General features: G+C 43.9%; 1 protein-coding gene across 1 annotated transcript; it reads left to right on the forward strand.

The window, feature by feature from the left end:
* The first annotated feature begins 2,065 nt into the window (after positions 1-2,065).
* Positions 2,066-10,929, forward strand: LOC102895566 (HLA class II histocompatibility antigen, DQ beta 1 chain-like). The gene is made up of 6 exons (XM_006907420.3): positions 2,066-4,574; positions 6,042-6,235; positions 6,359-6,434; positions 8,244-8,525; positions 9,003-9,113; positions 10,231-10,929. The coding sequence occupies exons 1-6, from the start codon at positions 4,466-4,468 to the stop codon at positions 10,242-10,244; spliced, it is 786 nt and encodes a 261-aa protein (XP_006907482.1). The 5' UTR covers positions 2,066-4,465; the 3' UTR covers positions 10,245-10,929.
* The last annotated feature ends 2,355 nt before the right edge of the window (positions 10,930-13,284 follow it).

Raw genomic sequence — 13,284 nt, forward strand, 5'->3', positions numbered from 1 at the left:
TTTATATATTTTAGCATTTTAAAGGCTGTTTTGCTAATTTCTCTGAAGAGTCAAATCATAAAATTTACTAAATTCAAACAAAACATATTTTTTTAACTATTTAAAATATTTATTCCAATTTATATCAAAAGTATTTTAAACAACTTCTGAAATTGTCTGTGAAGTATAATTAACCAGTTTATACTTTGTCTTTATAATGTATTTGTTATAAAGCTTCATGGAAACCAAGGACTGTTTGTTGTCAGAAAGATGGAGTGGAGTCATGGAGAGCCAGAGAATGGGGCCAGGGACGAGCAAGAGGGCCCAGAAACTCAGGGATCTATGATCCACAGCCCTCTAACACACTTCCAAACCATCTAATATGGTTTAACATATTTCTAACAAGCTTCACAAATAGAAAAAAATGAGTTTGGGACACATTAATAATTTTAGTAAATTTAGCAAACTGGTCATTAGCAAAAGGCTTTTGATGGATTGGGTTCATTAAAGTAACCTGAATCCTTTTTGGCTCACATAAAGTAATCTATAGACCCTCTGAAAAGTCCCCTCAACATTGCTTCCAAGGTGATTTTATAAACAGAAAAGCATATCATGGCACTCCTCTGCTTAAATTCCCTGTTTTTTTTTTTTGTTGTTGTTGTTGTTGTTTTCTTGTCATACTGCGGGATGGGGGCTGGAGGTGGGGCGGAAACCCAGATGACTTTCAATGGTTCTGTTGTCAACTTGGGGGTGGGGTGGAAACCCAGATGACTTTCAATGGTTCTGTTGTCAAATCTAGGTTCTGTTGCAAAGACTAGGATACCCGCCTTCCACCCTCTAATCATACCAAACTACACTCTGTGAGTGGTCCCCCTCCTAGTCTTGCAAAGAAAGACAAAACTACAGGAAACAAAACCACACAGATGTGTCAGAGCTCAGACACGGGGCCCTGATCATGAAGATGAGGAATGCAGGGCACTCAAGCTATGGCCAGGACAAGGCTTTTAAACATTTGGCAGAAGCTACAATGACAAATAGCCAGTCCTTCTTTCACTAAATCAAATCAAGATGGGTAATACATGATCATGAACTCTCTCTGTCATAATAGTCCATGTAGCTCACAAAGCTGCATTCACTTTCTTTTTCTTTTATTAATTTGTGCTAAGACTCTGTGTTTTGTGCTCAAGTTTCCACATTTGTAAGCCCACTGAGAGAAGGACCGGGTTCTAAGATCTCAAATTATACTTAAAATGGCAGTTCTGTGCAGGGTTAGTCATGGCATTTCAGAGAAGAAAAAGGTAGTGGATTCATGATCATATATACATCTAATGTGTTCTCCCTGCTCTTTCAAATTTGTAAGGTAAGAGGTAGGGTTTCTAAACCATAATGATTCCATCACCTGCATTGAGATAAGTAACAAGAAGACTTTTCAGTCTTTGTTAGTGATGTTAAAAAAGATAAACCCAGTACTGTTATATCCAAAAACTAATCTGTATGCAGCTTACCATAGATTGCAGAGGAGTTTTACAAATTATATCTGCATTCATGACAGTGGTCCTGTGAGGTGTGTATTCTTTCTATAGATGAGGCAAAACTAAGTCTTTCAGAGCTGAAATGGTTTATGTGTGGTCATTCTGCTACTGATTCGACTCTTCAGATTCTCTAAAATGTGATTTTAAAGAGATAACTACGTGCAAAAGAAAGAACATATTTTATATGAGTCATGAAAAATTCATACAACTGGCTACCTAAGGTTCATATGGGGTCATATGTGAGCAGCTTCATAAAGAGTTAGAAAAATTTAGGGATAATAGCTTGACGAATTTTTATTAAAGGGAAATAAAACTCTGGGGCAGTATTTCTTTTTTCTTTTTTAAAATAATATTTTATTTTTTAAGTATAGTTGGTATACAATATTGTATTAGTTTCAGGTGTTCAATACCGCGATTAGACCTTACAGTGTGATTACCACACTAAGTGTAGTAATCATTTGTCACTATGCAAATTTATCACAATATTATTGACTATATTCCTGTTCACTTTTTCCCCCATTTCCCCCATGCTTGCCTCCCAGCAACCATCAGTTTGATCTATGTTTGGCACTGTATTTCTAATTATATTACTACTGGCATTAAGGAAACCATAGAATCCTTCAGAATATATGTTTCTTAATTTCTGAAATGAATGCAGAATGGGGTCCCAAGTGGCCCTTCTGGTGACAAGATGATTATTATGTTCACAGTTAAAACCACTGACCAAGCACAGAGTCTAAGGAATGCTGACCAGGGAAAATGATTTCTCCCCGAATTTCCACAAAGAAGGAATCCACAATTTTAATCTTCCATCCTAAGGGAACAGAGAATGTCCCCAGGGGAGAGTCTCCCCACTATAACCCTGACCCATATCAATGACTGTTTCTTTATCTCATTGTCTACCCACAGGAGCACGCACTGCCCTCATCCTACGTGCCTTGCTTCCACAAGGGCCCCACGGGGTGATTCAGGTAAATACCCAGAATCAGGATGTTAGTCGGAGTATCTTCCTCTCAGGCCAGGCCTGCGGTGGCTGCCCTGAGTAATGCAGCAGGGATATGTAAAGTGCAGAGAACTCTAGAAAAGGTAGAGTATGCTGACTAGGTCAGGTGGAGGCCCAAACCAGAGCCTTTCAGATGAAGTTTTATCCAATCAGAAAAAGGAGTCTAAGCTGACACTTGTGTTGCTACTAGAAAGTCTGTGTGAGGAGGCCTGTGAGACAGGGAAATCCCCAAGTCTGATGCAGCCTCCACTGTACAGGCCCAGAACAGAATCGAGGGAATTTCCCCCCTTAGGACAGGAGGTAGGGGATGCGCCAGAGTTTTCTGCTTATTCTGAGGGACCCTGAGGTAGATGCTGAGGGAACTGAAGCACCTTTAAGATCTTTCTTTGACCATTCTTCTTTGGCCCCCAATCCTACTTCAGGTCTGAGTTTGATGTTCCTTCTTTATGTTTCCCTCCCACCATGGAAACCTTTACTTTGTAGTTATCTTGATCCTGAGTATACCACTGCTAGTGGAAGCCCAGCGATGAATTTCCCAGTCTCAGGTGCTCTGGAACTATGCACCCAATACAGAATACTGGAATAACTCACTGCCTCCATGTGTCATTAATGGAAACTTCTCGTTATCCCTTCCCTATTTCTTTTTACCTGGTGGACTCCTTAAATTCTGCTTTTAGATCCTGTAGTTTATTTTAGAAGGAGAACTAAAATACAGAGAAGAGAGAGAGGGAGGGAGAGAAAAAGAGAAGGGGAGAGATACTTATTGTCTTGTCTGCCAGGTACTGTTCTAATTACTCTGTAACCATTTAGTACTGCCCCTAGTCATGGGCAAGAGGAGACTGATAAATAACAAATTTATTTTAGAAAGTACATCGATACTTCTGCCATCCAGGGTTTGATGTTTAGGACTGACACAGTACAATCTGTGGCTCTAAACATGTGTTCCCTTATTAACACTATTCAGGCCCCAGGAAATGCTTCTCCACAGCTTTTGCTCTCTATCCTTGAAACTAAAGGTGACTGTGTCCGAATGTTGTGAATGTTTGTGGACTGCGCCTTTGCTGAAATCAGATGAAACTGTTTCATGGTTCAGGGAAGATTTAAGCAGCTGAAGAGCTTATAAGGGAAAAGTCAATATAACTTTTCAAATATTTTCATTCAAAAAGCACAGATACAATAGATTCTTGCATAATGAATAAGCACTTGCCAGCAAGGTGTCAAGTTTTCTGTTTGTGATATTCCCAAAGGATTACACATGATAGCAAAGAGACATTTTGCAATATTAAAGCAGTCATATTACTGTTAAGTTTGTATATATAAAGATCTAGATATAAAATGTATGAAACATGATCCACATTTTACAAAGAGAAGCCTGAGGCAAAAAGAGGTTCAGTAATTTCAACAAACAAAGCAGCTCAAAATCATTTCCCTCTCAAAGTTCTGCTCTTTCTACCACAATTTAAGGCTCTCAGTGTCTAAGATAATAGAAGTGAACATCTCTGTGACAATAACTTTCTCTCCCCTGATATATGTTCTCCACTTATTTTTCTCTACTAAAAACCCCAAATATAAGAACGATAGATTTTAAATATATATCACCAAGGTGCCTACTCTTGAATCATTTTTCTTTTGGTTCTTTAAGCCCCTAAGGCATTCAATCTTCAGATCTCCTATAACAGAGAAAATCTTCACCTCAAAGGTTCATCTAGTGTGATTTGACGAAGACATAGTGCCAGGCTTTGGATTGAGAACTTTCTCAAAAAATCATCTGCCCAGAGACAGATGAGGTACTTCAGCTCCAGTGCTGATTGGTTCCTTTCCTAGGGTCTCTCCAATCCTACCCTGCATGGATGCTTTCACAGTTTCTTATTCTCTGAAGTGGGTGCCTCAGAGTGGGTACACCAGGTGTGAGCTGTGTTGACTACCATTTCTTATTTCTTTGCTCTCAGTTATGTCTGGGATGATGGCTCTGCAGATCCCCAGAGGCCTTTGGACAGCAGCTGTGATGGTGACCCTGGTGGTGCTGAGCACCCCAGTGGCTGAAGGCAGAGACTCTCCACGTAAGTGCAGGGCAGCTGCTCCCCAGAGCCACCACTCTGGAGAACAGGCTCTGAGGGACCCTTGGGCTGGGGCATGGGGAATTCTATGATCTCAAAATACAGTCTTTTATCACTCATTTCTTCTTTTTGGGAAGGAGAGCTAGTTACATTCTCATTTCCACCTTATTAGGTGAGGACAATCCCCATCCCACAGGCTCAAGCCTGAGGATGTTATAACGGGGAGGAGGAGACAAAGTGTGCATCTACTACCAGTGACAGGACAAAGTGACATTGAGGTTATTTTTGAAGATAATAATTTCTTCAAAGAAGAGACAGCAGGATTTGTCATTTCAGGGTACCCCAAGACCTTGTCTGGACTAAATACTATGGGATTCTGAGTTGGCAAAATGTAGGGCAGCAGTGGTCCTTGTAGTCTCAGTATTTGAGGAAAAGGACTCTACATCCCTGACTTTGAGTGGGGGGCTTGTAAAGACCAAGTCTTGATGTTGGAGTGAAGCTGACTGCATGACCACAGACAGGGAGTCTTAACTTCAAGTTTCACTGATGTATGGTCAAATAGTAACGATTGAGATTCAGAGATTTGTGTTGACAATGGACTATATTTAAGAGAAAGAAGAATGTAAAGAAGGGAAATGATACATACTGAGAAACCATTTACTTCAGACGCAGGGTTAGTATCTTCAGATTCTTCTCAATCTTCCTAACACCCTTATATATCTTTTACACAATTACACTTATGATAGTGGTATTTTGTTAAGTAACCTGCCAAGCTGGTAGTTGGCACAGTTTAATTGGAATCTAATTTATCTGAACCAAAAGCCTGTGCTCTTTCCATGAACCAAATATTCCTTGCTAGGACTCCAGAGGTGCCAACCTTTCTAACCACCAGGAGTGAGACAACCTCACAGTGCAGTTGGTTTACTCAGAAACTCAGAGTAAACCCAGGCATGGGAGAGAAGGCACTTTGCCCCGAGACGCAGAGCATATGCTTGTCAGGGCGAGGACAAGCTTAATTCTAGACCGTTCTCGTCCTTCCCCTGAACTCTCGTGCTTATGCGGATACTTGTTTATCTCTGAGGTTCCCCAGAGCAATACGGAAAATGCGATTTCATGCTAGAACGTTCTGATCCCTCTAAATCCAAGGACAATTGTAAAATTACCCCGACCGCACTCTTCGCCCAGTTCTGACCCTCAGGCGGGGACCACAGGTCTCAGGACTTGCGCCCCAAAGACAGGCTTTCCTCCCTCCCCTCCCCACACGCAGGCGGTTCCCAGAAGGGGCGGCTGGTCGGGGACCCCGGGTGCGGAGCCGGAGGCGCCGGGCCGGGTTGGGCGGGAACGGAAAGTCGCGGCCGGGTTTCAGGTGTGTCTGACCCAACTGCCCACGACCCAGAACGCCGCCCGGGCCGGCGGCGGCCGCGCTGGGCCGTGGGCCGAGGCCTGACTGAGGGGGGCGATTCCCCGCAGAGGATTTCGTGTACCAGTTTAAGAGCTACTGCTACTTCACCAACGGGACGGAGCGGGTGCGGCTGTTGAACAGATACGTCTATAACCTGGAGGAGTACGTGGGCTTCGACAGCGACGTGGGGGAATTCCGCGCGGTGACCGAGCTCGGGCGGCATACCGCCGAGTACTGGAACTCGCAGGCGGACATCTTGGAGGTGGCCAGATACGTCTATAACCTGGAGGAGTTCGTGCGCTTCGACAGCGACGTGTGGGAGTACCGCGCGGTGACCGAGCTCGGGCGGCCGGACGCCGAGTACTGGAACTCGGACTTCGTGGAGCAGACGCGGGCCGTGGTGGACACGGTGTGCAGACACAACTACCAGTTGGAGACCCACATGTCCTTGAAGCGGCGAGGTGAGCGCGGTCCGCAGCTGTCCGCAGGCCCACCTCCGGGGGGCAGAGTCTCCGCGGGGAGGGGCGGCCTCTCGGACCCGACCCCGGGGCCCACGGAGCTGACAGGGAGGCGGGGCGCGTCGCGCGGCGGAGGGCGGAGCAGCCGCAGCGCCTTCCGCAACGCTCCAGATTCCGCCAGAGGCCGGCCAGGCCTGCCCAGTGTGGCAGCTTCCGCGCCCTCTGCTATTCTTTCCATCCATTCTGCACCTCCTCACCTCTTGCCATAGGTGTGTTTGCTTCCTTGTCCCTCACCTTTGCCTAAGCAGTACCCCGTGCCCGGTGTGCCCTCCTTGCCCACGGGTCCTGCCGTGAGCTCTCCCAGCAAGGCCTATTTTCACTCTGCCGCCGCGAGGCTTAATGAACAAGCTTGACCTGGTGGGTTAGAGCTGCTCCCCGACTGCGTGCAAGGCACCTTGCACACGTGGTAATATATTAGAATCGTGACATATATTCTGACTTTTTGGTTTCAAATTATTATTTTCTTAAATGGCTATCACTAGTCCTGGACCTCTTTGGGGCGAGGGACTGTTAATTATCGTTGCATTCCTAATACCTCATACATTGAACCTCGCAGTATGAGCTCAATAAACCTTTGTGAAATTAATGAATAAATGTACTCAGCTGCTCATCCACTTAGGCTCAATAGAAAGCAGAGGAGTAAGTAGAGCCTTAAAAACTGACTTTATTATTTTGTACTATTTTGCTTAATGCATTAAGGTCAACTCTTGAGTTGGATCTTAATAATTTAGAATTCGTGAATGCAAATTCTGAGGGAAAAAATGTTTGCTAAAAATAAAAACAACACTTGAATGATGTTGTATGACCCTAGTGTTATCTATGTGTGTTCACATAACTTTCAGCTTACTTTGTACTCTTCTGCCTTTTGACCCACATCTGAATGCCACTATGTACTTATATTTTTGCTATTTCAGGTCTTTTTTTCATAAAAATTATTTTAACATTTTTCTGTTGAACTTGTGCCTTCTATTTTTACTGTCAACCTAAGATGACAAATTTTATAAGTCCATGTAGCTGACCATGATTTTAGTCAGACTCCAGGAAAGAGAATCGAACAAGTTAAAATCTGAAGCTGAAAACATGATTCCTTCCAGATTGTGGCTCACGAGTGCCACAATTTTGTTAGTATTACATGCTGAGAATTATAGAATATAGCCTGTTTGAGAAGCATTGCTTTGTAGGAAGGATGTGATGGTCACTGTTCTCCTACTCTATTGGACGTAGAAATGTATATTCATTCTTAATTCTGAGTTCATGTTACTATTTGTGGGGCCTGACTAGTGTTGATGGTCTCATGGCTAGCAGGAGACTCAAAACTGATGTATTTTCTCTACTGTGAGGAGTACTGGGACTAACAGAAAACAGTGTCACTGCCCTAGTATGAATCACTAGAGCTGATCTGTAGTTACTTTCAATAGGTGTGGGGGAAAAGAAGTCCAGGTTTATTATATTTATTTTTCCATGTTTTATAAGCAGTGGCCTGTATAATATGGCAATTTATAATTTTAAAGTGTTTCATTTTTATCAATTGGTATCAACAGAATAACTCCCATAGAATGATTACTATTATCTCTTGAGTAAACTGACTGATGTGTTTATTCAAGCTGATAAAGTAGCCCAGCTCAGATCCTAATCCAAGTTGGAATCCAGGGATCTTTCTACTCTGGAACCAAGAAAGACTCTTCTCATGGGGAGATTTGCTGTGTGGTCTCACATCTCTCTGTGTCTTTTTTTGTCTGTTACTTCCCTCAGTGATACCCACAGTGACTGTCTCCCCATCCAAGACAGAGGCTCTAAATCACCACAACCTGCTGGTTTGCTCAGTGACAGATTTCTATCCAGGCCAGATCAAAGTTCGGTGGTTCCGGAATGACCAGGAGGAGACAGCCGGCATTGTGTCCACCCCCCTAATTAGGAATGGGGACTGGACTTTCCAGATCATTGTGATGCTAGAAATGACTCCCCAGCAAGGAGATGTCTACACCTGCCACGTGGAGCACCCCAGCCTCCAGAGCCCTACCACAGTGGAGTGGCGTAAGGGGCAGTTTGTTTTCTTTCACTGTGGGCCCCAAAAGACAGAGCTTCCTTTGGCCTATTCCATATCGTCCCTTATCTCTGATGTTACTACTGAGCTGGACATCACAGGAGACTAGAGTGCCTCTTGTGCCATGGTGGGGGCATCAGAAACATCTTGATCTCATTGCCTTTCCAGGTACTAGGGTGGTTCACCATGGCCCTGGAACCCAGCGCTGATAGCTCTGAAGGATTAACTGTTGCGCTGTAACTGGGGTCTTAGCGTCTAAGGTTAAGGGTGTGTCTCAAGGAACAGTTTCTCTCACCCACCCACAGTGTCTAAGGATTTGTTGGCTGGTCCTCCTTTATGGGTGGTCAGAATGAGAACTAGGTTCTCCTGGCACCTCTACCTCCTATACCTCAGACCAGACTTCCAGCTTCCCAAAGGGACACTGTGGGTGTGGGGGCAAATGCTGACACTCAGGCTCTGCTCCTCAGGAGCACAGTCTGAATCTGCTCAGAGCAAGATGCTGAGTGGCGTTGGAGGCTTCGTGCTGGGGCTGATCTTCCTTGTTCTGGGCCTTTTCATCCGTCACAGGAAACAGAAGGGTAAGGAACTCTGGGGAAATGGGGAAGAAGAGCTGTGGCTGACACTCTGTTGAGGGAGTTCTCTGCTTCTAGGTATAACTCTTACCTCCTGACCCCGAAAGGAAAGAGTCTGGGCTGGTGGTGGGAAGAGAGGGAAAAGCCTATGGGAAGACTTTGGACTGATTTTACTGGTTGAAAGGTAGCCCTACCACAGAGGTGACTAGCAGAGTGTAATGATGAACAGGACTTCCAGTTCATCATTATCTCACTGGCCCCTTTCTGAAAGCTTCTTGTTTTAAGGGGTCGGGACATTGGTTTCCCTAGTGACAGTTTCATTCATTTTGGGGGATTTTAGCTTAGGGTGGTTAAGGCATTGTGGTTGCTGAGCAATGAGGAAATAAATTACCAATTAAGTTGCATATCTCATTTCTTCTTGGAGTGAGTGAGGGACTGGCTGTTTGTGTGATGAGAACTTTCTCTGTATAACTTCCTTTAATAGGACCTAGTAGGCCTCTACCAGGTACTATTTCTGCTCTATTCAGTGGGGGTGAGGGTGGGGTGCGGTGGGGTGGGGCAGGGGAACAGATAAAAGAGGGAAAGGCCTGAGGTAAGTGCACCTGGGCACAGTAGTCCAGGCTCATGGCCTATTCCTTGCCATGGGATCCAGAGTTAGGGGAGAAGTTTGCCCAGTTTCTGTAGGAAGCTCCAGAGGTTGTTATGCAGAACCAGGCCATAAATTTGTGGCATCTTTCTGTGAAACTTGGAGCCAGAGCCACGTCGTGGGTGTTAGGCACAAGGACGATGCCCACATTGTGCCAAGTATTGGTGGCTACTGCCTGTGGATATTTATAAGTGACTAAAAGAATACTAGTGGTAGAAAGGTGAGTTGTCAGCTAGTTTACTAAAAAGAGTGAAACCATATTCCACTGAAGAGTAACAGCTGCTCTCTCGCCTCCCACACACTTGTGTTGACCTGAATTGCATGTCCTCTTTAGCTGATTTCACCTTTACACAAATATTGAGGGAGGTGATGACTGTATGCCCTGGACCTTAGTTTTCTCTGTCTCATGCTGCAAGGAGGGGAGAGGATAGATACACTGCTCAGGGCACCCAGTGCTGATTACTCTCTCTTTTCCAGGGCTCCTGCACTGACTCCTGAGGATACTTCTGATATGCCTGCCTGTCCTTGCCCAGAATTCCCAGCTGCCTGTCACCTTGTCCCTCTGAGATTAGAGTCCTACGGTGACTCTGATGCAGTTGCCAGGTCACCTCCTGCGAACCCCACCCCAGGGATCTGACTGTAATGCTGCTTCCTGCATTGATCCTGGAGCCTCTGCCGGTGCGATGCCAGCAGCAATTGCTCAGGACCCAAGGCATTTTTTTCTGTTTCTATTCCCCCCTACCAACTATTCAAGAGGAGCTCATTGAAACCATTTACTTGCCTATACAGCTTTAATCATAATTAAACGTATTATGAGTTTTCTGTATCCTGAACCTCCTTAAATGAGTAAAGGTAGCAAAACACTGCAGAATGAAAGAATATATTTTGAGATGACCCAACCAACCTGGGACCAGAAGGAGGGGTTGTTCTTTGAAAGGAGACTAGAAGCATCTTAGGGTGTCATGTAAGAGTGGGAAGAGGAGATAAAAGATCATTTCAATTGTAACATTCTTCATAGTTCTTTAGTATTGATGTTGATTGCAGTGGCCTTAGGATATGCTGGCCTCTTCCAGTTTGGTGAGAATTCTGTAAGTAAGCATAGTGGAATTGTTTATGGACCGATACACTGGCCTTGGGTCACTGATGTTTCAAATATATCCTGGCAAGTCATATTGATCAAGGTCAATTTTTATTTTTGAGAAAGTATAACCAGCATTAAAAGTACTATTTTTTGTTTCAAATGATAGAAATCCAACACAAATTTATTTTGTTCATGTTATAAGTAAGTGTGGGGTCAAGTTGATTTCAGAAGTGACTAAATCCATATATTCAATGAGATCTTCCTCTCTTTTTCTGTTTTATCTCTATCTGCGCACCTTTGTCTCTTTGTGTCTCTTTTTGTCCCCAAATGTTTCTATCAGTGTATCTCTCTGCATCTTTGTTTCCATTGCCAGGTCTCTCACTGTATCACTGCTTCTCTTTCTTTTTTTTCTCTCTGCACTTTTGTCACTATTTACCGGCATCTCTTTATCCTCTGTTTCTTTTTGCACCTCTCTATTTTTCTGCATTTCTCTTTCTCATCACCTCACATTTAATCTCCTCTCTCTCTTTCTCTCTCTCTCTCTTTCTGTTGTATGTTTGTAGAATGTCTACCAGAATTTTAACTATTTTAGCAAAGATTCTGATGGGCTCAGCCAGGGTAACATTCACACTTCTCAAAAACACCATCCTGTTCATGGGATGCAGACAGTTGGTGTTGTGCTTATCACACTTATTAGAAGCAAGGGCTGATTTTTCCAGATCCTATGTTGCTGGAAATGACTTTCCAGAGTGGAGATGTCTACACCCCTGCCATGTGGAGCACTCCAGCCTCCAGAGCCCCATACGATGGAGTGGTCCAGAGGCGGTTTGTTTCTTGTGGACCCCAGAAGACAAATGGCAGAGCCACCTCTGGTTCTAGGTTTCTTCCTTGGGAAGAGGGGGAAGGAGTGCCAGCTCACATTCATCTCATTCATCCTTTTCTCCGACACAATCAATTCTCAGAGGACAGAGCTCCCCTTGTCTGCGAACATAATGACCTGTTGGTTCCTGATGACATTCTCTTCCCAGGTATTAGGAAGGTCACTACGCACTGTGGATCTTTACACATGGACCCAATCCTGAAAGCTGGTCTCCATCTCAATCTCTGGGTCATGAAGATGGGTGGCTAGGAGCTTATCCCTAAGGTTATGGAGAGCCATGCCATTGAGGAGCTGGCATCCCCTCCTCCCTGCTCCCTTACCCACATGTTGGGCCTGAGGAGCCAATGATAGGTCCTTCCCTCTCCTGGATGAGCTCAGAATAGAGAACTAGGCTTCTTTGGGACTTTCATCTTCTGTAATACAGGCTGCACTGTAGGTCATAGGCAGGGACACTGGGGTGTGGCGACAGACTGATACATGGGATTCTGTTCCCAAGATCATAGTCTAAATTTGCCAAGAACAAGATGCTGAGTGGCCAGAGTGTTTGTGCTGGTTTGTCATCTCCCTCAGGATCAGCATTGCCATTCATTTTAAGAGTAAAGATGGAGTGACACTCCTGTGGAAGTGGAAGGACTTGTGCTATGGGTCCAGGGAGCCCTTGAGCTCTATACTTAGCTGTTTTCTTCTGACTCTGCAAAGACAGGAGGATACCGAACCATACTGAAGAGTTTAGGGAGATATTGAAATCTGATTTTTTTAGTTGAAACATAAGCCCTATTATAAGGATGAATGGTAGAGTATATTTTGGGACATCCTTACAGTTCAACATTGTCACACTAGTCCCATGTTGGAAGATTCATTCTTAATAATGTCAGAGTCTTCTTCCTTCCCAGTTTCATAGAAACAGCTTTTTTTTTTTTTTTTTGCATCCAGATTGCATTGGGTAATGTAATCTTTAATTGATAATTTAATTAAAATGACAAATATATCTTTTATAAACAAATTTGCTATCAAAAAACTCCCTGAATCTTAGTAGGCATGTAACTTGGAGAAAAAAAAATGTGTGGGTGTTCTAGACCACCCACTACTAGTCATGAGCGTTTGATCTTACTTTCAATGATATCAGTCAATATGTCTTCCAGGGACAGTGGCACCAATATTCCATAAGCTTCTGCACATTTTCCAGCCTCCTCTGGTTAGGTTGGGGTCAAGTGACTAGTACCAGCTAATGGAACTTAAATGTGGGTGTAAATGTGGGCTCTGTCTGCTTTGTCTTCCTCTGGAAGCCGTTGTTGAGGTGATGGTATATGAAATGCTAGAGACTCCATAACCTGAGTCCCTTGAATGATTGTGGAATTGAGTCCCCTTTATTAAGCTAAGCCACTGAGATCTAATTTTTACTGCAGATTAAGATCTTACTGCAACATAACCTTACCCTTCCTGACTATAATAGAATGTTTAACTGAAGGAGGAAATTTCATAAGTCAAAAGGGTGAGTCTGCTGACTTAATGACTATAAGAGATAAATTTTAATATATATATTCCCAGTGACTAGAATAGTGCTTCTGTA

This window comes from Pteropus alecto, unplaced genomic scaffold, assembly GCF_000325575.1.
Source record: "Pteropus alecto unplaced genomic scaffold, ASM32557v1 scaffold202, whole genome shotgun sequence".
Lineage (NCBI taxonomy): Eukaryota > Metazoa > Chordata > Mammalia > Chiroptera > Pteropodidae > Pteropus > Pteropus alecto.

Bases quoted from the DNA above. Each gene is read 5' to 3' on its own strand.
- LOC102895566 (XM_006907420.3), top strand. From the start codon at position 4,466: ATGTCTGGGATGATGGCTCTGCAGATCCCCAGAGGCCTTTGGACAGCA. The intron at 6,435-8,243 runs GTGAGCGCGGTC...TACTTCCCTCAG, and splicing joins CATGTCCTTGAAGCGGCGAG to TGATACCCACAGTGACTGTC. The intron at 8,526-9,002 runs GTAAGGGGCAGT...TCTGCTCCTCAG, and splicing joins CCCTACCACAGTGGAGTGGC to GAGCACAGTCTGAATCTGCT.